Consider the following 24,196-nt stretch of genomic DNA (forward strand, 5'->3'; position numbering starts at 1 on the left):
GTACGCATGTACCGAAAAACATCCTGCGAACAGGTTTTGCAGGAGCTTTTAGCTTTAGATGTGGTTTTAAGTCAGATGTTTACCTTCTTTAGAAGAATTGAGAGAGAATGAGAGAACTTTTGAAAATGTCAGGATTGTCTTGGCATGAGAGAGAACTTTTATGAACATTTAAAAACATTTCAATATTGGTATTTATTTAAAACTAAGAAATTAGAAAAATAACTGAATACATAAACTGAGTTCTCAAATTTTAAAGTTTTTAACTTTAAATAAAAAGGATATAGATAAGTAATCAGGACTATAAAATCAATACATAGATTATTAGATTTAAAATATTTTTGTGTCTTAAGATATGTTAAAAGAAGCTTAGATAAAAATACAAACTTAAGAAAGAGTCGAAATAATTAAAAAAAAAAGTTTTCCTTCCTAAGATCCCGAAAACGTAAGGGCTGTACTAAGTAGAGCTGGCCGAGACCCTTCTCCTCCGAGGTCTCCACTGGCCAAAAGCTCCTGACTGCGACCCGAACCCCGGTCACCCGCTGGCCAACGAGCCAAAATCGATGCCCCAACCGGTTCGCTCTGGGTTTTTGGCGAGTGGCCCAAGCTTTTCCTCGCTGCTCCTGGAGCGTGTGGGCCAAAACGCGAATGAACATCGACCGTGGAAGTTGACTGCTGAAGTACAAAGCGCTAGGCTGAAGGTGAATGGGAAAGAAAAATTTCTAGAGCCTCATACAAAGTTGCAAAAACCAAGGAAAATCTCTGAAAAAAATTGATAAAATATTTTATGAAAATTAAGCAAATAATTGGTCGAATTGAAAGCAATGTAGTGAAAGTGTTTTGCCATTTGTTATATAAATGAAAACGCCATCGAAAGCCCCGAAAAGTGTTGTGCGCGTGTGTATGTGTATGTGTGGGTGCGTGTGTGCCAATGTGTGTGTGTCCGAGTGTTTAGCACGCGCTGACAAAAGAAAAAGGAGAACATTTTTTGTGTATCAGAATTTTTCGCAGCAAATGTTGAGAAAAAATGGCAGAAACGCAAGAAGAAAATTTGTAATTGAAAATTCCAGTGTGCAAAGCGAAAAATGAATAAAGCACAGAAAAATGGGCTATCATTGAAAGTGAAAACGCATGTGAGCCACTTGCGGGGATATTGATTTTTCCCACACTCACGATTTGTGTGTTGGTGTGGGCCAATGGAAAACCACGATTTAAACAATATAAAAGTGATTTCGGAAAAATAAAAAGTCCTTCGATTCTCAATCATTAACTAATAACTAAATTTAAATGAAGAAAAAGAGTTTTCCATATCAACTTTAAGTGCCTGAGTGCGAGAGAAGGAGAAAAGCTCAATTGAAGCTAAAAGAGGCAGGACAAAAGACACAAAAAAGGGACGAAAGAAATGGCCCTAAGAAAATCTCTATCCTGAATTTGCTTTCTTCGAGGGAAAAGCGATTTTGCCAACATCCCACTCTCTCTCTCTCTCTCTCTTTCGCTCTCTGCCCACACACACACACACACACAAGTAACGTTGTGAGCAAGGAGACACAACACACACACAAAGCAAAATTCGCTCTATCAATATTTACGCATACCATTGTATTTTGATATTACGTATACGCTGCGTATCTCAGCCACTCACTCACTCTCCCTCTCTCTTTTTGTATTTCTCTCTCTCTCTATCTCTCTGCATAAAAAATTAAATTAAATTTAAATTCAATAAATTGACAATTGCCAAACAAAGTATACGAAATTCATGTGAGACTAGCGAGCCGCGGCCTCACTAGCCAAAGCTAGCCACCAAAAACCAAAAAAACAAAAAAAACAGGCAGCAGCAGGAGCAGCTCACACACACATACACAACCGCCAGGACCCGCATCATCATATCCTTCCTGCCAGGCCGTCGCCACTGCTGCCGCCCCCCCGCTCCCCTCGCAGGAGTCACGCTTCGTTAAACGCTGCTCAAAACCCATCATCTAACTAATAAAGCGGGCGATAAACAAGCACATTGAGTACCGCAGAGAGAGCCAAGTGGAGCTATTAACGGTAGTCTGGAACGCAGAGCATTGGCAACATTTTTGAGTAGGAGGTGAGTTCTGGTATTTACAAAAATGTAGCACACTTTTTGGGGCATCCCATACAAGTAATATGGGGGATTTATAGAGGTAAATACAAAATGAGATATAAAACAAGTTGGAAAATGGTATTTATTGTTCAAATCCTGAATCAATAATTGTAAGACATAGCATTGGTATAAAATCATTATTATAACGAAGTTCAAAAAAGATTGGTTTTGCTAATATAGCAAAAGTTCTGTCAAAAAAATATTATTAAGTTATATTATGTAAATAAATAGGTCAAAGTTACAAGCCCACATTTTGACCTGACTGAATATTACTTAATGTAACTTTGCTCAATTGACCTATTTATACTATTTGAAACATTTATATATTACCTTTTATGTTCTTACATTTTATTTATACATTTTTTTATATTTAAAATCTAATTCCAAGAAAGACTCCAAGCTAAACTTGGTTAGCAGTTTCGCATTCCCATTTAATCGTAAAGGTCAAGACCTCTATTAAGTTAATTAAGTTTATTAACTGCCAGACTGTCAAGTTCCCTGGCCAGTCACACATATCACTTATTCATGGGCTTTTTCTTATCTTTGTCTTACAAGAGCTAAACTTGATTTAGTCTGCTCTCTTACTAATTAGCTTTGGACAGCCAGAAATTGCTATGGTATTCCCGGGGGGTGGGCTATTAAGGGCATTGCCGAAACCTCGCCATAAAAATGCTGCAAACAAGCTCGGGAAACCGCACATAATTGCCAATAATCAAGTTTGGCCCGAACCCCCACGTACTTTTGACCCTTTACGCCCGAAAAACGAAGAAGAAATGGCTCTTTTGTGAAATTCAAAAATATGAATGAATCTTTTGGGGCGACATAATTTTCGATTTTGAAAACACCGAGACGATTGTTCAATGAAAGCGAAAAGCATAATGATGTGGAAAATTGGTTTTTCTCCTCAGGCTAAAAGTCTAGGATGGTTTTCCTTTTATGTTCATTACTTTTCCCATTTCTTTTTGCCATTTCATCCGAATCTTTTATTTTGTTGCCTTCTCTGGGTTATGTGCGCAGTAAGGAGAGCAGGAAGCAGATAGAGAGAGAACTGTGGGCATGTGTGGCTCTTCTTAACCGCTTTTCCGCTCCCCGAGTTTTTACGCTCTCCGGCTCGTCAAAAAAAAGTTTAACCGTTTCCCGCTTGGGAGCTTCGAGGGCCTCCTTCCGATTTCCGTTTCGATTCGCCCCGTATTACGTGCGTGGGTTCCACAGATGTTGCCATAGATCCGAATCGTATTCCTTTTTGCGGACCAGCTCGTTGGTGTTTTTGTTTGGACCCGGTAATGGATAATGGCTGCCTGTCTATCTATATCTATATATCCAGTCCTGGCCAATGTTAATTTGTTTTGACAGCTTGATTGTCAGCTCGGTACATCACTGGTTTTTTTTTAGTATCCCCCTGCCCACTGAATGTTTGATGAGGCGAAATTATCTTATCATTATGTGAATTTAACCCTAATCTCAGAGCCCCAGCCAATTGTTGATATTTGAGGTTCTCTTTGTGTCACTGCAATGCACCAGTCCACCCACTCACTATCCACTCCTATCAGATTTCTGCACCATCGCCCACAATTTATGGAAGAGCAGCAGACAGCAGTCTATTTATAAGTACTATGCCAAAGGTCAGAACGGAGGAATTATTACTAGGAAAGGCCTCATGTTGCCAATGATTAGAGCTTCAAAATGACCTTTGAATAATTGAATAGGGTCTACGGCACGAATGTTGACTTCACATTGAGTAAACTCATTAAAACTTAAATCAAATAAAAGTGAAGTAATTGAATTTTTAATCTTTTCCAAGGTATATGATGTATAGAGAACCACTTTTGTAGGTGCTTTGAACCTTGAAGTTCTTCAAAACTTTAACTCTTTTTGTGCAATCCTTAGAAATCAAACCTAAGAACATTTTTTAACATTTAATAAAATTATAAAAATGCATATGAACTATAGTTTTACACAGTTTTAGTATTTTTATAGAGGACACAAAATGGAAACTTACAGCCAATCCATATTATCTTGTTTTTCTAAGTACCATTTACCTTATTTCCCCTAAATTATAAAACTTCTAAGCGAATTGGCCTTAATAAAAGGCATTCCCCCAATGTTTATGGCACTTTTGACAGTTGCTGGAAATGTTTTCCCATCAATCGTGGCGCTCAACAATGAACTCACTGACCATTTGAGCTTTTTACAAGCCCACAAAACTGGTGTGTGAGTTCGAGCAATAACAAATATAGGAAGCAGCTGTTCTTCAGGCTCTAAATGTGTATAATTTTTGCCTTTGACCCGACACAAAATCGTTCGAACTGCGTAGTTTGCTATTTCGCTGCCACTTTTTTTGGGCCCAGACAAGTGGGCACCGTAAAATAGCAACTACCAGCACACCCATACGCCCCGTTGACCCGAGACCCCAAACGAGTGGCACGAAAAGCTGGCAGAATGACAAAATTGTGGCAAAACTACCGCATATAATATTTGTGACCTTCTTATGCTTTTCTGAAAATCTTGGTAGTAGCTGCACATCCTGCTCCTATTAATGTGAAGGTTTTCCCTCTTGCAGGTACTTTTGCACTTATGCCAAAGAACATAATTCAGCCCAAGATTTTTTGGTGCATTAATAAAATATGAACAACAAAGTGCTTTGGCTTTTCGCCTGACTTGATTGCCATTTTCCGGGTAACTTTTTTGGGAGGTGTTTCTGATTGTTGCGTGTACATTTATAATGGATGAGGTTCCCAGGGCAGGTAGGAAGCTCTGGATCCTGCCAAGTGTTTGTTCATTTTATTTAACTGCCACAGGACTAGCTGCAACACAATTTGTCAGGGGATCAGGCGAGAATGGGGACACTTTCTAGCTCTCCATTTTTTACTGCCACGTCTATATTTTTCACTCCTCCTGTCCATGAAGTCATTTCCAGGCAGCCTCTTTGCGGCAGAACTTGTCCTAGATGCATTTAAATTTATTGATCTGTTGCGAAATTATTTTCCTGGCTCAAATGGCCAAGAGGCGTGGTCTCACATTTCAAAAAACATTAAAAAATTGGCGGCTTTCAAGTTAAGTAGGCCTGGAAACCCATAGTTTGCTTCGAGAACTTTATTCAATCACATATGTCGGATTAGTTAGATAAAAATAACTTAACGAGATGCATATTAATGCTTTAGGGTAACCTTTGAACATAATTATTACATTTAAATTGTTTATACTTTGTAACCTAATAAAACTAAATTAAAGTAAAATAGAAAATGTTACTCAAATATAATGTTTTTGCACATATATTTCTTATTACGTTTTAAAAATCTGAAAATTTTTCGCTCTTAAATTGTGTACTAGAAAGCTTATAATGGGAGAACTTTAAATACTTTGGAACCAAGATAAGCTGAAAGGCAGCTACTCAGAGAAGAAAGTGATAAGAAGCCGAAGAGAGAGAAACGAAGCTGTTTACTATATAAATATTAATTTGGGTGAAAATAATATGTATTCATTAATGTTCCAAAATTCATTGAGTAAAAACCCACTTTCTTCCATTGTGGCAGTCGTTTAAGTTCGTTGAAGAAAGGCACAAAAAAAATTTTGAGGTGAGAATTAAAATTTAATGTGTGAATTATATTCTTAAAAATTAATGTATTAGTAATCAAAAATATTCTGATGATCAACGTTCGAACATTTTTAAACATTGCAAGAAATTAAGCTTCACCGATTGATGTTTTAATATAACATCGGTACCATATTTTTAGCCCAGAAGAGTGAATGGTTTCAAATTAGACAGTGAGTGATTTTCAACTATGTATTCCAGTTCAATACATTTCACTTGAATGACTTACATTTATTCGGTTAAAAAACATCGAATACTCAAAGCTGTCTTATATCTAATTATTATTAAATGTATATGGATTATAAATTAATAATTTTTATTTTACACAACCATTATTTAACAATAAAAATGTAATATTAAGTCGCAAGAGAATTAATTTGAATTGTCTTTGAGTTGAATTGTAAAAGAAAGCACATTTAAATATGTTAATTTCTTTAAAAATGTTGTTCTTGCATAAATAAGGGTTCAAGTTTTTAGCATTAAATACAAAATTATGTTTGACTGGGAGGCAAACAGCCCGCATAACTTAATTTCGCACATTTTGAAACCAAATTTTATCACGAGCCCCGCCCACCAAAAAAACTTCCTGTTAAGCTCACACACAGAGTTTGCATTTAAATTTTCTACGCGCTCGCCGTCCACAACATTAGAATTTTAAACATATTTATGGAGCCGAATAAACAAACTGCCTTCAGGCTTTTTGTTTAAGCGGCTCTACGAGTTTTCAGGGTATTCTTTTTGTGGGTGTGGGTGAATGTGTATCAGGCCATGGATGTCCTTTGACGTCATTTGCTAAGTAAACAAGCGACGACCCACAGTAGAGGCAGCAATTTGAAGTCACTTTGCCTCTAAATTGCTCTTACGCCAAATTTTTTTCGTTTTTTTTTCTGGTTGGGAGGTTAAGTGGTTTTGGTGGCAAGATATATTTATCTTTGGCTCTGGCTGCTTTGTGAAGATAATGAAATTCGCAGAACAAGAGGTGAAAATAAAGCGACAAAGCTTTTTAACAAGTATTTAAAAAGGATGGGGGTTTTACCTTTGATAGGATTCCTGATCCTATTAATTAGCTAATGGTCTACTTTATGTGATAAATTTAGTAAATCATTGAGTCTTTAAACTCATTTTCTATGATCTATTATATTATTTTATTCCGAAACCAATAAGTTATGCAATTATCTATTTCAAAGTGATTTTTATTCATCCCAGCAATCTTGAATGAAAATGTAAAAAAAACATTTTTCAAGAACACTCCGTAAATAAATATTAGGTATAAGAAATTGGGCCTTTGATATTCATTTCGCTGACACCTGCCACTCAACTTTTGATGGATTAACCAAATGGCAATTTCAGGCAGAGATGCATAACCCTGTTTCACATAAAGACGGCTTATTGTCAATCAGCGAGATATGAGAGCCCCAAAGTCCCGGGAGATCGTCTCCGCAACAATGGCGGTTCAGGGTCAAAAGATGTCTGATGATAATAACGTAAAAAAGCTGAGGACCCAACTCAAGCTGCCTCCCCTGGTCCTTAATTAATACGGCTCAAGTTGTTAAAGTAAATGAAATGAAGTAAAATATGGAAAATTTCAAGCGGAAGGACTACATAGCAGATGGAGAAAAGAGCCAGCAGCTCGGTGTTAATATTAATGAATTCAATTAGAAAGGAAAGAGGGTAAAATGGGGGAAAAAAAACCGAAAGAAAGTCGGGACGGGGGATCCCGGCCATTCAAAGTGTTTTGTGTGGGTGCCATTGTACATATGGTTGGTGGTTGGGTGGTTGGGTGATTTTCAGAGAGAGTGCGTGCCCTTGGTGGCTAAGGATAAGCACTTTTACTGGGTGCGTTTTCCAACCACCCAACCGCCTGTTTTAGTTGACGCCGTCAGCGCATTTCTAGTGTTTCAAGGATGCGAGTGTAGGAAAAGTTGCTAACGACTTTTGTGGGATTTCTTTGTGGCCACACTCTCGTTTTGCGCTATTTTTAATAAGGCGACAGCCTGGAAATTAATAAATACCTCATTAAAATTAACATAAGGCTTTGGAAGAAATTAAAACCTAATAGTTTATTTTAAAGGAATATATGTGAATTCTTTCTCAGTACTATCCCGTTTTTACCATTTTTTTTTATAACCTAAATTTCGATTTTTCCAGGAACAACACAACAAAACAAAATGCCGCCAAATGCAAAATCGGAAACGGACGCCAAACCGGAAGCGGAACCAGCGCCAGCGTCCGAGCCGGCAGCGGAACTGGAGTCCGTGGACCAGAAGCTGGAAGAAACACATCACTCCAAATTCCGTGAGGTGGACAGGCAGGAGCAGGAGGTCCTCGCCGAAAAGGCGGCGGAAGCGGCCAGTCAAAGAATCGCACAGGTGGAATCAACAACACGAAGTGCAACCACAGAGGCTCAGGGTGAGTTTGAGTACTAGATCAGAAAAATCAAATTTAAAATCGGAAAATAGTTCATTGGAGAATCCAAAAATTAAAGTAATAGTATATTAAAACGCTTACAATTAAATGTATTATAAATTCAAAATTTAAAATCAATCAATACTTTATTTAAAACATTTAACGCATTTCCTGTATCCAGCAACTATGCTTTCAAACACACATATACTTCTTACACTATAACTTATAAACTCTTATTCATGGTGCCTAAAGCTTAAACACTTTTAAAGTTGTAAGTTAAAACTTATAATATACCCAGGCAGGTATAAATATTAATAAGAGCCGCCAAACAAATCACAAGGGTTAAGAAATTCCTTAAAAAGGTTTATAAAAGTTTGCAGATCAAAAAAATCATTGCATACTTTTAGACTCCGTTTTAAGTAGTTTCAAAAAACCAGATAATTGTGTTACACTTAATTTCGAAAAATATCTAACCACCTTTCGTTTTTAGAATCATCTACCACCTCATTGCCGGTGATCAAAAAGATCGAGCATGTCGGCGAAGTGGTCACCGAGGTGATCGCGGAGCGCACGGGCCTGCCCACTTGGGGCGTGGTGGCCATCATCATACTCGTGTTCCTCGTCGTCTTTGGTATAATCTTCTTCTGTGTGCGGAGATTCCTGAAGAAGCGAAGAACCAAAGATGGTAAGGGTAAGAAGGGTGTCGACATGAAGTCGGTACAGTTGTTGGGATCGGCGTACAAAGAGAAAGTAAGTGTCTGACGCGCCATCAAATCTTAGTAGTTATTGGGTTCTGGTATGCCATAGGTTCAGCCTGATATGGAGGAACTCACCGAAAATGCCGAAGAGGGTGACGAGGAGGACAAGCAGAGCGAACAGAAGCTGGGGCGTCTCAACTTCAAGGTAGGTTTTTCAATTCTCCAGGCCCCCGGCACACATTTTCCCCCAAACTAACCCCCAGAATACGAAACTAACCCAAACGTAAACTCAGATAGGTGTTCTATAAATGTGTTCGGAGTTGATGTTGTTGACATGGAAAACACACTCACAGAAAGGACAATAAATACTTAATGATCACTGTAATAAATCTTACAACTTCCTCTTCAAGGTTTCAATCACACTAAACACAAAATGACATTAAACTTTAAATTGTGTTTCCACTGGGTGTTATTCTTAAATCATAAAAAAATTCAAAAATAAATTCGACTTCTAAAATTGAAAATCTATAAATTTCATTTTAAATTCCAATCCGTTTTCTTACCAAGCGGGGAATGTATCCTTGTGTGAAACGTACATAAATTAGATCTAACCACCACATTAACAAATATAGTATGAAATTATAACTACCACTTGACTAATATATTATTTTCGATTGTCTCTTTTTTGGCCAAAAACCAAATCCCCTTCTGGTTCCGCCTTTTGATTCTCTCTCTTGCAGCTGGAATACGATTTCAACTCCAATAGTTTGGCCGTGACGGTAATCCAAGCTGAGGAACTTCCCGCCCTGGATATGGGCGGTACTTCGGATCCCTATGTCAAGGTGTACTTGCTGCCCGACAAGAAAAAGAAGTTCGAGACCAAAGTGCACCGCAAGACCCTGAGTCCGGTCTTCAACGAAACGTTTACCTTTAAGGTGAGATCATAAAAAAGTAGAACTCAAGTCAAAGCTTTTCAAAATATAGATTTTAAATTCTATTGAAGTGCATTAACGTAGAAGTTGCTTTTATTTTGATATTAATTTTTTTTAAATTATAATATTGCCAGAATAAAAATGTAATGAACTTAAATCTATTTTATAAGTGCCTAAAAGTAGGCTACACTGAAATCGAAACAAAGTGATACAAATATTTTCAATGTCTAGAGGTTTTGAAGATGTATATTTTAAGAATTCTTTTAATTACTATTATCAGGCTTATAAAGGGCTATTCTTAACCTCCGTTATCTTGCAGAGTTATAATATTGCCAAAATAAATATCTAATGAACTTAAATCTTTTTTATGAGTGCCTAAAAGTATGCTACACTAAAATCGAAACAAAATGAAATAAATATTTTCAATGTCTAGAGGTTTTGAAGATTTACCTTTCAAAAATTTATTTAATTATTATTATCACTCTTAAAATGGAATATTCTAAACCTCCTTTACCTTGCAGAGTTTGCCCTATGCCGATGCCATGAACAAGACGCTCGTGTTTGCCATTTTCGACTTTGATCGCTTCTCGAAGCACGACCAGATTGGAGAGGTGAAGGTGCCCCTGTGCACTATTGACCTGGCGCAGACGATCGAGGAGTGGCGCGACCTGGTCAGCGTTGAAGGGGAGGGCGGACAGGTATGTAGCGCTGGGCCGGGGTCCAAGGCGGGGTCACCAGTACTATCCAAGCTATACAAGCTATCCGTAACTCTCTCTCTGTCTATGTATAAAACTCGATGTGCCTCTAAGTGTTTTTTATCCAACTCAAGAAACTCAGTTGAGATCTGTCTTTCGTACTCCTTTATGATTCTTATGATTTCTTATGCGTTCGTTTCTACTCCTCTGAGTTATCGAGCCGAAAGCAAGCCAACACTGAAATCGTGTGATATTTGTTGACTTCTGTAATCTTGAACACCTTACTTACGATGATTGTGTTTTGTGTGTATTTTGCATTCGAACTTCAGCAAGGACCAAAAGAGATGAGAAAATACAGCAGAAAGCAATCAAAGCATATTTTTGACACCCACTAGATATTTGTTTTTAAGTCAACGATCCCATACCCCAAGCCACCCCCCTCTTCGAAGTACTTTTAAGGGCAGGGAACAAAGACAATTACAGTGAAAACTTTCCAAAAACAGAAACAATATCAACAAAACAAACGAAAACTTCGTGGAACAGACAAGCAAAAGTTTTTCGAGTCTCTAACGAAACTTTTTACACACCCAGTTCAAAATGCAAATATAAATAAATAATAAATGAAATTATCTTACCATTTAAATAAGCAATACTCAACAAGAAAACCAACAGAAAACCATGGGGGGCAAAACAAATGGAAGAGTGCCTTTGATTTTCCCCCACACTCTACGACAATTTTATCATTTTCCTTGAACTCTTTCAACCGACACTAAAAACTACTACAAAAAAAATAAAACTCTAAATTTCTCTTTCTCCAATTCCCCCCTCTAAAAACAAACCAAAAAAATTGATTTCGAAACATATAAACTCTTGTTTTCTTGAACTTTTGTAGAAGGTAAATACAAAAACATGCTTTCAATTCTTACGTAAACCAAACAAAACGAGAACTCTTTAACACCTTTGCATACACGATTTGAGTTTATGATTTTTCCCTCTATATAACCTGCTCTGTCTCTGTGAACTGTCGCTCTTGTACACAAAAAGCTGTCTATAACGATTATAATAACCATTGCATCGTACCACAAAACTAACCTACTAAATCTTCAAAACCTATTTTCCACGATAATCAATTTCAATCAATTTGGTCTTGAGCGATTGTTCTTTGACTTTTTCTCTGTCTCTTTCTATATATCTTTCATATATATATATCCGAAATATATTGTTATGTCTGCATACTTTCTCGCATCATTAATATTGTAGTTGAATTTTTGTATTAATATAAACGATTTATCTATGTTTGGGCTGTCTTGTTTGCAACCATGTAATAAAAATGACAAATGTTTTCACATTTCCATATGCAAATGATCACACTGCAATATTAATTTGTTGAGAAAACCTGTGGCATAGGAAGAAGCTAAAATAAATCAGCATGGTTGAGTGACATTCCCACCGCCAACTTACTTCTAGCCTTCTCCATTTCCCCAAAACTTTTCCGTCCGCTTTCGGGTCAACAATCCTTCGCCAAATTTTTGACCATGCTGATCTAGTTATTTAGTTGCTGAAACTATCCCCAAAACGACACTATTCACCTAATGTTTTTTGTTTGCACTTTGATTGGAACAATTAAACGTCGAAAATACTGAAATCTTTTGCATAACTTTCTTACAGTAGTACTCAACTTTTGCACCCCAAGTTATTTGCATAACGTCTGTCAAACTTTTACTATCCAAACCTACCCAAACACATGCTCTCTTTTCCTCTGTAATACTCACAAAAACACACACACACACAGCGATACGCACAAAAGAAATTCTTTTGAATAACCAATAATAAGTTATATAAATAAATTGAAATGTTGTAAAATATTTGCATTGATAACATTGAATTGGTCAAATGATGGAATGAATGCTCTGAAAATTTCTAACACAGAAACACAAAGAAACACATACAAATACAAAGCACAAAAGTCATGTACAAATACGTATTACAAAAACACACACAGACACAAAAACACAATTTCAGAAATGGAAAAAGCTTTAATTTTTCGCCTGTGAATGCCAGAATAAATGGTATTGTCTGATTAAATATTTTTCAGAAAGCCAAAAGTTGAAGGCAATCGCTGGATTTTGGTAAAATGTTCTTTAAAAACGATAAAATCCTTAAAAAATAAAAAGAGGGCTGTTATACATTTTAATTTTACTGATTATATTATTATTTTTATTCTTTAACATTTAGGTGGACTTGCAAGAAGTTAACATTTAACCGAAACGAAATCCAGCGAATGTTTAAACCTGGTTGAATACTAGAATGCCAAGAAATAAGCATAAGCTTTAGTACCAAAAAACAAATATTGTAACTTTTCTAAATATGAATATTAAAACTTACCTACAGTTAGTGTAGAAACACTGCAATATACCATTCTGAACAATTTTTTACTCTACTGCATGCCTTTCCTTTTGCTTACGACTTTATACTAATATTAAAACCACACTAAGTATTAGCATTCTACACAAATACCTAGAACACGGACATAAGACCATTGATTGGTTACAAAACAATACGAAAACCATTACATTTTTGAAATTTGCCAAAAACAACATTGATACTTATCAAAATTCTACTGGAAATGGAATTCAATAATTTTTAATACGCTCTTCATTTTTCTCTTTAATTATTTTTAAACGTATCGCTAAAAAAAAAAACCAAAAAACAAATCCAAATCTGTAATCACAAAATTCGAAAACTCGAAATTTCCAAACTGTACTCGAAATTTTTGACTCATGCCATGGGAAAATCAATCCGAAACCTGAAACATGCTTAAAAATCCATGTAAGTATACGAACGGAGAAAAGGAGATTCATAATTATCGTTATTTGCTTTGGTTGTTGTCGTCATAAATGTGTTAAAAAGTTCTGTTCGTTGTGTTTGTGTTCCAATTCTGTTCGACCTGCAAAAAGTAAAAAAAAAAAAAAAAGAAATGTATCCAAATCAAGAGCCAAACCAATTGGATCAGTCAAAGAACGAATTAAATATGTAAAACGCTTATTTAAGTCTTACAATTTTGTGTTTAGCTCTCTGTCGCTGTCTCGCCCGATATGTGTATACTGTACTTATTATATTTTGATTTGCATAACTTGATTGTGTACTGTAATGTGTAAGCAGAGCTTCGATGACAGTCAAATACAAAAAACAATGCTCAATAATCTCTTGTTTTCCAATTTTACGATTATTTGTTCGTTTACCTTCCTTTTCTTTCGATTATGATTATAGACATTTTTGTTTCCATGAGACATTCACCAAACATTTAACAAAGAATATTTTGAAAGGCACCCAAAATCAAAAAAATGATAACTGAACTTGAATCGAATTCAGAGAATCAAAATGTTTTAAACCCTATAAAGTTGCGGTAAGTGACTCCGATATAAAACTGTATAAATTCTCTATAACGCTCGCTCGCTCTCTGTCTGTCTCGCTCGCTCGCTCTCTGTCTCTGTCTTGAAACTTTTTTAACTAATCCAAATAACACACAACCACATTTTCTATAGCTAACAAATTATAGTTCGTCAAATAACATTTTGTTTGCCCGGGTTAGTTTGGCCCTTGGAGAAGTGATCGAGGAATTGGCATCGGATTGGTTCGGGTTGTACTCGTAATTCGAAAGAAGTAAAAAGTAAAGCACCACCACTGCAAGCGGTTCGAACCAGCCTAGGGTCTTGTATATCTTATAAATAATAGCAATACTGAGTATCTAGATAGATTTTTCATTTGTAAAATATACGATCTTTAATACCTTATCATGTACATAAGAAATCAAATTTTCTACTTCTCTGTATAAGAACATTTTTGACATTTTTATTCATTTTGAAAAAAGTTTGAAAACGTTTTTGAACTAGAGCTAGTCTCTAAAATGTACATACGAATCGGTTCAAGTATGCTTGATTTCAATTTCTTATCTCTCTGTCTCTATCTTCTTCTATTCTCAATAGTTCCTAAGAAAATTTTTGAAAACCAACATATTTTTGCATTTTGTGCAGTCGGTTTTGAGCTGGGTGTTATTAAAAAATGAAAAACATAGAAACGAACAATATACGAAGCTAAAAAATAGATACTATATAACTTAAAAATGAACCTGTAAGTTTTGGTATGGTTACAAATAAATAATGGAATAAAACTTAAGCCCCTAATATACTAAAAAAACACTTGAACAATATCAACGAATTTACTTTTAGTTTAATACTTAACTTTGGTTTCTTCAGTTTTTCTTTCTATATACTCTTTCCCTGAAATACATATGTTTAGGTATATATTTACACTTAACAAAATCGAAGCTCTAAGACGTGCAGTAAATGTTTTAATGTAATTTTTGTGGCGTTTTCGTTTCATGTCAATAAAATAAAGAACTAAAGTTCATGTAACAATTGCTTAAAAATACTGTACTGTTCACCCCCAACCCTTAAAACTTGAACTTATACCGAGTGTATTTGATTTCCCCCTACTTCCACTGATATCCTTGGTTGTTCTATATGTTTACTTGTTAATGTGCAATCGTATATCTCGATTAAAACTTAGCTCGCCTTTTTAAAACCAAAAATTAAATTTGGTTGCATAACGTGGTCGATATATCCAAGTGGAAATTTCACTAAACGTTTACTTTTTCAAAGTCCTAACCTCCCATCTTTGGCATTATCTTTTAATAAATGTATCTAATGGTTAAATTTAACTGATGGTTAATATAAAAAGTCTTTTTTTTAACATAATCTGTTGTAATTGAGCCGAGATGATTACCTTGCAGCACTTAATATATAAATATCAATTTAAACTCAGGCGACCCACCTTGATATAGAAAATATTTATTCAAAATATTAACCCCCCGTATATTTTAAATGGATATGTATGTAAATGTACCAATAGAGTCTGTGTGACATGTTGTTTGATGCAAAACCAGATGGAACCAGAACAAACTTTACTAACCCCTTTCCGTAAACTCTTCTCCGGATCTCGTCAAACAGGAAAAGCTGGGAGACATCTGCTTCTCGCTGCGATACGTGCCGACTGCCGGAAAGCTAACCGTTGTCATTCTAGAGGCCAAGAACTTGAAGAAGATGGACGTGGGCGGATTGTCTGGTAATGTGGCGTTATACCAAAGCGTGGGCGGGACCGATCGGGGCCCTGAGATATTGATTTTGTTGGGCCTACGGCGGTCCTTCCTGCGACTTTGTTGCTTTCTGTGTTTGTAGTTTTAGCTAAGTGTGTGACGTAGGTCGTTCGTTTAATTTTCCGTTTTAAATGGCATACCCTTTTTTATTTGATTTCTAAGTATATATACTCGTACTAACTTCTTCAAGCGGAGCAAACGGCAAGGCTACCGTTGCTGTGTTTAAAATATAAAAAAATGAAAACTAAAAAAGAGCAAAGAAATACAACTTTTATTCCAACTACTTTTTGTCAACTACTTTTCAACTATCAATTAGCGCCAATTTATCAACTTGCATACTTTACCGTATTTAACCCGATTCGCGTACGCTACAATTTCCAATTAAATCATTAATCAATGGATATATTTATCGTCCGGCAACGTTTCCATCCCGAAATATTCGCACAGTTTTTACTACTTATGCCTGGCAAACAACCAATAGAAAACCAAAAATCAACTTTAAGCTCTATGCCGAACAATCAAATGACCGAAAATCGCTTGCTTTAGCTTCACTTTTGCATGTAATCTGTACAATTTTTTCGTAACTTTAACACTCGACATCATTTCGGGTCGCTGAAGCCAGACGAAGAAATAAAAACGTTGCCGCTGAATATATCCAAACCAATTTAAAGTTCTTCTAGGCTTTTACAAACAACAGAACATTTTCCAATATTTTTTTAAATGCTCTAATAATAATCGGTTTCAAGTAACGAAACAGATATGTTTTTCATATAAATCTTAATTTAACACAATTGTATGCCTTGAGTTTAACAAGTTGCTGAGTTCCAAAATGTTCAACTATGGTATAATCAGTAATTGATGTGAACTTTAAATGATTTTCTAAAAGTTAACAAGCCAAAGAACCAAAATTGTATTTTTTAGTTGTGTCCAACAAATCTGCGAAGATTTCAGATCACTTTATATGTTTTCTAAAAAGTATGAAGTGATATATATCATGCATACTTTCGGGCAAATTTTAAAGTGATTTCAAATCATTCCATATTTGTATGGCACCCCTTTAATTTAAATATTAAATATTTATAAATATTCTGTTTCTTAAACATTTACACTTTGGCCTGTTTCTTATTTTCTCGTTGTTTTTTTAATTTGTTTTTGTGTTTGCAAAGTAAAAATTGATCTACTCTATATATAACAAGTACATAATTAATCAATGTTTTTGGTGTACATTACTTATATGTGTGTAAAGCAAAAAAAAAAAACAAGAAAAATCAAAATGATGTGTTTATCAGATTATTGTGAAAATTTTACTTTGTTATAAAAACGAAAAATGTTTTCTTTTTCTTTCTTTCAATTCTTTCCTATATTATAGATCCATATGTGAAAATTGCAATCATGCAAAATGGCAAACGTTTGAAAAAGAAGAAGACAAGTATCAAAAAATGCACCCTCAACCCTTACTATAATGAGTCGTTCTCATTTGAAGTACCATTTGAACAAATACAAGTATGCGAGAATGTATTATACTATCCTATAAAAATACCACAACTACTACTACTACTACTCTACTACTACTGCCTACAAACTTACCTACTACTACTGTTACTACTGTTACTGTCCTCTTCTGAACTATCTACCAAACAAGCCAAACTAAACCGAGTTTTGAGTACCCAACCTCCCTCTAAACACACACTAGCCTACTTACGTGCAATCGTTGTTGTTAATTATACTACATATATACCGTATATATATATATCCATTTATTGAATACTTGTATTCCAAACCAAGCGACAACAACACCAAACTCTGAACCAAAACAACCGAACACTCTTAGAGACCAATCTTCGTATTACCCATAAAGATATCTTAAATTCCCCCCAAAAACTAACTTACTCAATCTTTGTGTTCTATAAGACGTATCAAAAAAAAAAACAAAAAACAAAAGTATTCAATGTTAAATGTTGTTATTTACAATTTTAACCAAAATTTGTTCAAAGCTTTTTTTATTTTTGAAAATCCCTAATTTACTGTTGTAAATATTCAAAAACCAAAAATGAAAAGCCCAAGAAATTTAGCAAATGTTATGATTTGTTGCCTTTGTTTGTGTAGTATTTGAGAAATATTTGTGAAATCTGATTTCTGATTTGAACTTGAGTTGTTAAACAGCCTCGATGTGTGCTTAGCCCAGCTGATTTGGTTTATGTTTTAGTTTGTTAAATGTGTATTTGATCGATTTGAAGGCAATCTGGCAAGAGGAATAAGCAATGACAAGCAGGCATGCCTAGTGGCTTAGGATTCCGTAAACTCATGCATTCTAGATGCCCCACACACCGTCTTAGACGCAATTTTGAATGGAGAGCAAGCCGTAGTGTGCCCGCTTCGCTCGCAATCGAGCAAAAAGCAAAAAGCAAGAAAGCAATAAAGCAGACAAGCATCCAAGCAGTCGAAAAGCAGAAAAGCATTTAAGCAATAAGCAGCCAAGCACGAGCCTAACACACACTACGCTCACTCCAAAGAAGTACAGAATATACTACAAACCTTATACAAAAATTCGAATACCAACTTAAACTACTCTTTCCATAATACAAACTATCGCAAACTCTTATACCAGCGGCGTCAATAATGCACCACGCAGCAACCAAATCGCAGTGGGTACATTATTTTGACACTGTCTTCTGATTTGAATATCGAATACCAATCGCACCACAACAGCTACAGTACAAATACAGTAATACACAGATTAAATACCCAAAATAAGCCACCACAGAGAAGTATAGCGTATCACCATCGAATACCAATCATCATAAACCAACCAACATTAGCCAAACGATCTGGAAACTGGGAGAACTCTGTTACGGTTACGTTACGTGTGCTAGTCCAAGAATAAACCCCTGTCTTCAAGTAGGACCCACCCATGCCAAGACCAATTAACAAAGAACGACAAATGGGATTGAATATTATACATTTTCGTTTACACGTATTTAATGAACATTTTTCTTTTTGCCACAGCTTAAGTGTCTGCCTATCAAGTATCGAGAAAAGTAATTTGTTCATTAGCCCCCAAAGGTTAAAGGAGACGGGATTTATACCCGTCTCTACATATATATCTGCCGACATCTTCATTTGCTTCTCACCTTACGCTAATCAAAAGCTTTTAGGAAGTTCTTGAGTTTATTTTCCAACATTTATTATTTTAAGCTACTCATTCTTAGCTTTAGACATTTGCATGATCTGCTTGATAACTCACAACAAACCAAAAAAAAAATCAAAAAGGTATGCTAAGAATAAAATACTCCACAGCAAGCATTTTCCTTTTTGAAGGAGCTTTTTGTAATGCTCGAACGCCTTTAGATGTTAAAAAAAAAACTTAAAAAAATACCCCAACCGAAGTGCTTGTGCAAACTGGAAACTTTCCACCCAACGATCTGTACGATTAAACCTAGCCTGCACTAAATCTGATATACAGCACTCAGCCAAAAAGCCAAAAAAAATTCTCCACGTAGTGCCGAAAACCTCTGTCTATAACCTGCTTCCCAATACAGCATTCGTAGTGTCTGCCTGTTAGCGAACAACAGTTCCCACTTCTACCCCGAAAAAAAAACAACTTAAAACCAAAACAGAACACGTATATCGAAATACCGAAAAGTTCTTCAACTCAAAAGCGAAGCCCCCTCCCGTTCAAAAATAATGATATAGACCGTTAAAAGTAGCTGGACCCAGAATATCCCTTACTAATGCCAGTACTTTCCTTGAACACTTTTCCCAACCAATCGCGCACAGAAAATCTGTCTCGTTGTGACCGTCGTGGATTATGATCGTATTGGAACCTCCGAACCCATCGGCCGCTGCATACTTGGGTGCATGGGAACTGGAACCGAACTGCGTCACTGGTCCGATATGTTGGCCTCGCCCCGCCGGCCCATCGCCCAGTGGCACACCCTCAAGGACCCCGAGGAGACCGACGAGATCCTGAAGAATATGAAGTAAGGCGCTACCATGGATAACCAATGCAGGTGAGTGAGAGATATACCACTATGAGCCAATAAAAATAATATCATACTTATTATAATAATATCAACCAAATCTCTACATCTCCACTTAACTATACCGCAGTCTTACAGCACATCTATCAAACGTATAACCAAACGTAACCAAAGAACACTTAGGCGAACCGTCAGACATTGAAATCGAATGCATCATCATCAGCTACAAATGATCCTCCTCACCCGAAACGACAAGCAACAATCAGCGAAATATCGTAGTTAATGCAAAAATTGTTCATCTATGCAGTTATCTCAACATAAACATACTGGAACACACAAGAGCCGATTAAGTAATACCATAGGTGTCTAAGTTATATCTCATTGGTTGAACAGCAAATCGAAGTGAAAGCTATAAAATCCTATATAGAAAGCAATGTGTCCCATTCACTGACCGGAAACCGAAAATAGTTCGATCGATTTTACGTATAATCACACATAAATTCATTTCGCGATCTATGAATTTGTTGTTGTCCCCCATTGAGAATTTCCAAAACTATGAAAATTACGAGTACGTTCCATTTAAAAACAAAAAAAAAACAACTCTATATACTCAAACTATTTAACGGATGACCGAGAGAGTATAATTTTTAAATGTTAAGTTTACTTCGGTTTTTAAATTAGTCCAATGATTAAAGGGATCTTTCCGGTTTTAAATTTGTTTCTCAATCGTTGAAGGATTACTAGTGAATAATATTACTGACTAATGAATATTTAAACAAAGCGAAGAACGTAAAGGCAACTTAAACTGTTATGTAAATTATTTATTATGTTTAATTATTGAGCATTACGTACTTAACTGTGTAAGTATAAATCTATGTGTGTTTAAATAAAATGGACATGGCAGACATATGTATTACCAGGAGGGCAGGAAGCGAAGTAATAAAAAATATATATTATTATAAATATTATGTATAACCCTTGCATAGACTAACAAAATCAGACGAATAAGTAGAAGGGAAACCAAAAACAAACAGAAAACCAAAAGCAAATAACAAAAGTTAAACTTTGAAGCGTGATTTCAACGGAATATATCATCAGTTTAAACTTTAAAAAAATATCGAACATTTTGCACAATGGATCAGATTGGAAAATTCTTTTGGTTTAGTTTTGGTTTACAATAAAGTAGGAGAAATATGGCTCAGTTCGGGAAAGGTTTCCATTTCAATTTAGATTTTCTTTTTAAAGCTTACAATTTTCGTTCGCGTTAAAACTGTCTGTTCAGTAGCTTCTTCTACTTCTCAAATATTAAGGTTTCTACAACTATCTATGAATGGTTTTGTTTTCTTTTCCAATTTAACCACATTCCTTATTTTATAAATCATATTAGGACCTAATGAAAATATACATACTAACTAAATGATTATGGCAAAATGTTAAAACAGAAAAAGAAATATTAAGAACAATAATAGTTATTACTATTTATATTATATTCAAGTATATGACATCTAAACAATATACATTTATAAAAACTTAAAAAAAAACATTGTGCTCTTGTTGCACAAGCCTACTAAGAATTTGGGATTTTTAATATGGAAAAGCGGCGGCAACAAAAACTTCTACCTACCTAAAAACACAAATTAGCTAATTAAGCTAAATGAAAACTCTCGAGAGCAGAGTGGATTCCAAAATAAAGAAATCGAAATCGAGACAGAGGAATAACAATGAGCCATGATTTTCTGATTTTTTCCATATTGAAAGTAAATGAAATTCAACTAATACATTAGATGTTTTTGTCCTGTAAATGGTATATTATAATGATAATGATAAAGCGTAGTTAGGGATCGTGTATCCCCTGTACACACACTTACACAGTTGTAGTTATGTTCACCGAAGCAAGAGAAATGCATGAGAATACACAAAGAACAAAGAATGCAAACTTACAAATCGAGAAAATACCAAAAATATTTATGTAATATAATTCATCTAAATTTAACAAAATCGACGTGAACGCCAGGAAAAACAAGTTATACAACTTATTACGAGTATTGTTCAATAAAAAATAAATAACTTTGCTTTTCCAAATAATTACTGTAAATTATCTCAAACCCAAAAACAGCAACAAAAGACAAGGACACACGAAAAACACATATGTATTAAACAAATGGTAAATTACGAACAAAAAATCGAAGCCTAACCACAACAGCAACAAAATGAAACAAACAAGACAACAAACTATATATACTTGCATATTAAACAAATTATATGAAATTATATAAAATGATGTTGATTATTGATTTAAATTAAAACTGAGAAAGTGAATAAAACAAATTATATATACACCTATATATATAAAAATATTAAACAAAACAAAAGCAAAAAAATTTTATTTGTGTTTTCCTTTTAGTTGGTACAAACATATTTGTTCACACAGCGTTACACTGAGCCAAACGACGTGTAAGTGTTAGCCCAAAACGACATGTACATACACACAGCCAACACCCACACAACCACATGACAACACCCACACAGAGACACCCACGAACTGACCAAAAAGCAAGTCGAAAATATGAATGTATTATAAAATACACACGCAATGGTGTTGTGTGTATAAAATAACCATTAGTTATGTAATTAAATTATTTTCGAAAACGTTCTCAAAGCAAGCAGAATGCAGCGCATAGCCCATCACAAAAGCACAAATCAGTAGAGGAAATCAGAGTGGACGGAAGTCGGAAGAGAAGTTAAAATAAGAAACTATGAAATAGGCCTCAGAAAGAAAAAAAAACACTAAAGAAACAAAATACTGTAGCAGTCCATGTACTTTTATTTTCTAGATATGTATGTATGTAATTATATTCGATAAATCAGGCATTATGCATTTAACAACCAGACAAAAGCATAAACACGGAACTAGGGTTCACTATCGAAGAAGATCAAAAGATCAGGATCAGGATCGATCATCCTACCATTCACCATAGTTACAGCCCGATTCCACTGACAAAATCTGGGATCCAGTAGATTTATTTTGATTGACACTGTACACTGGACTAATTTGCGAGTGAATCTATATCTGTGGAATCGGGATACATATAGAGCGCACCTGAGGGAACGATCGTGTAGTGAGTAATGAAAATGAATAACGACAAATACAAGATATAGAAATATGCGTTATAGGTTCAACAGACCCAAGATATAGGACAATGTTTGATGTTGATATGAGTTAATCTGGCCACCTAGAGTGCGCATTATATGCATAGATACGTACATACATACATAATGCAGAAGAAAGGCCCTCTGATGGGATCATTTTATAACCAGCGACCGGATGGGGGCACAAAACATTATACATAACCATTGACAGCACCGCATAGTATGAACACAGCATACGGTATACATATAAATATCCACATAACCAAGCGATATACACACGGACATAAGGTCCACGTACTTCTCACAGGAGATCTCCATCCTTCGGTTCAAATCCAGGACTCTATATACCCACATATACACTCTCATCCAGCACTTACACTCGCGGATATAATTTTATGACTCTTTCCGGAGTTTTGTTGTTTACGATAAACTGTTTATAGCTGTTTTTGAATTTTAAATAAATTATATTTACTATATGGCAAAACAAAGAATAACACTAAAGCAAAACCATATATGATAGTAATATATGTTTTAAATGCTATTACCAAACGAATCTTGAATTGAGGCTTCGCAATCAGAGTTGCAAGCGAAAGAATATTATTGAATAAACTGCATATATATACATACTATAATGCAACTGTATTGCAAGACAAGCATAGCATTTTATTTCCGAGACAAAAAGAATTTAACAAGACATACACACACTTGAACTCTGACACCTGTGTACGGTTAGCGGTAATCGCAGGTGAGCCCGAGGGCCACAAAATGATATTGCAACAACCGTACCCCCAACAATAAAGAGCCCCAAAACAACAGCAACAGATAGGTGATCTATGTAAATCACTAGCGATGTGAACAACACAGATATACACAGATACACAAGAACTAACATATGTGAAATGAAACGAGGAATGTTTATAAACAATAAACAAATGTTTGAAAACTAACAATCTTTGTTTCTTTATCCCGGGTCTTTCCGAATGCTTGTTACTCGCCCTATCGCACTTAACGATAACTAAAGTCGGATTAATAGTTCAAAATGTTGAAGCATACATGGAGCTGATAATATACAAAATGTTATCTATTTTGTTGTGGTTTTGTTTTATAGTAAAATCTTTGTAGGTGATAATAATTTTATTTTTGTATAGCCACAAAATTAGCACCATTTAAATATTTTTTTATATATAATTTTTGAAGAAAAAGTTGTAGTTTCCTTGAAATATAGTATACCCTGGTTTTTAGTAATTCGCCGAAATAAATAAATAACTACGAAATAACTACAGTAATGGCACCATTCAAAAATTTTTATTTTATTTAATTTTTTAAGAAAAAGTTATAGTTGCCTTGAAATATAATATTACTTGGTTTTATAGTAATTTGCCCAACTAAATAAATAAAAACGATCTATTTGGTATTATTATGGCTAGAAATACTATACTCTTGACCGCATCTGTAAATATATATGT

At 35.1% G+C, this 24,196-nt stretch overlaps 1 protein-coding gene across 7 annotated transcripts; it reads left to right on the forward strand.

The window, feature by feature from the left end:
* The first annotated feature begins 582 nt into the window (after window positions 1-582).
* Syt1 (Synaptotagmin 1) lies at window positions 583-23,680 on the forward strand. 7 transcript variants are annotated; one of them, XM_017082054.4, is made up of 11 exons: window positions 583-698; window positions 1,742-2,086; window positions 7,863-8,123; window positions 8,611-8,870; window positions 8,928-9,023; window positions 9,559-9,753; window positions 10,272-10,448; window positions 15,455-15,569; window positions 16,970-17,103; window positions 19,378-19,610; window positions 19,719-23,680. In XM_017082054.4, the coding sequence occupies exons 3-10, from the start codon at window positions 7,883-7,885 to the stop codon at window positions 19,582-19,584; spliced, it is 1,425 nt and encodes a 474-aa protein (XP_016937543.1). In that variant the 5' UTR covers window positions 583-698; window positions 1,742-2,086; window positions 7,863-7,882; the 3' UTR covers window positions 19,585-19,610; window positions 19,719-23,680. The 7 variants fall into 7 exon arrangements, with proteins under 7 accessions (XP_016937543.1, XP_070850375.1, XP_016937556.1 ...); XM_070994274.1 differs by having other exon boundaries at window positions 15,458-15,569; window positions 19,711-23,680; XM_017082067.4 differs by having other exon boundaries at window positions 15,461-15,569; window positions 19,711-23,680.
* Window positions 23,681-24,196: the final 516 nt, after the last annotated feature.

The sequence above is a fragment of the Drosophila suzukii genome, chromosome 2L (genome assembly GCF_043229965.1).
Source record: "Drosophila suzukii chromosome 2L, CBGP_Dsuzu_IsoJpt1.0, whole genome shotgun sequence".
Taxonomy (NCBI): Eukaryota; Metazoa; Arthropoda; class Insecta; order Diptera; family Drosophilidae; genus Drosophila; species Drosophila suzukii.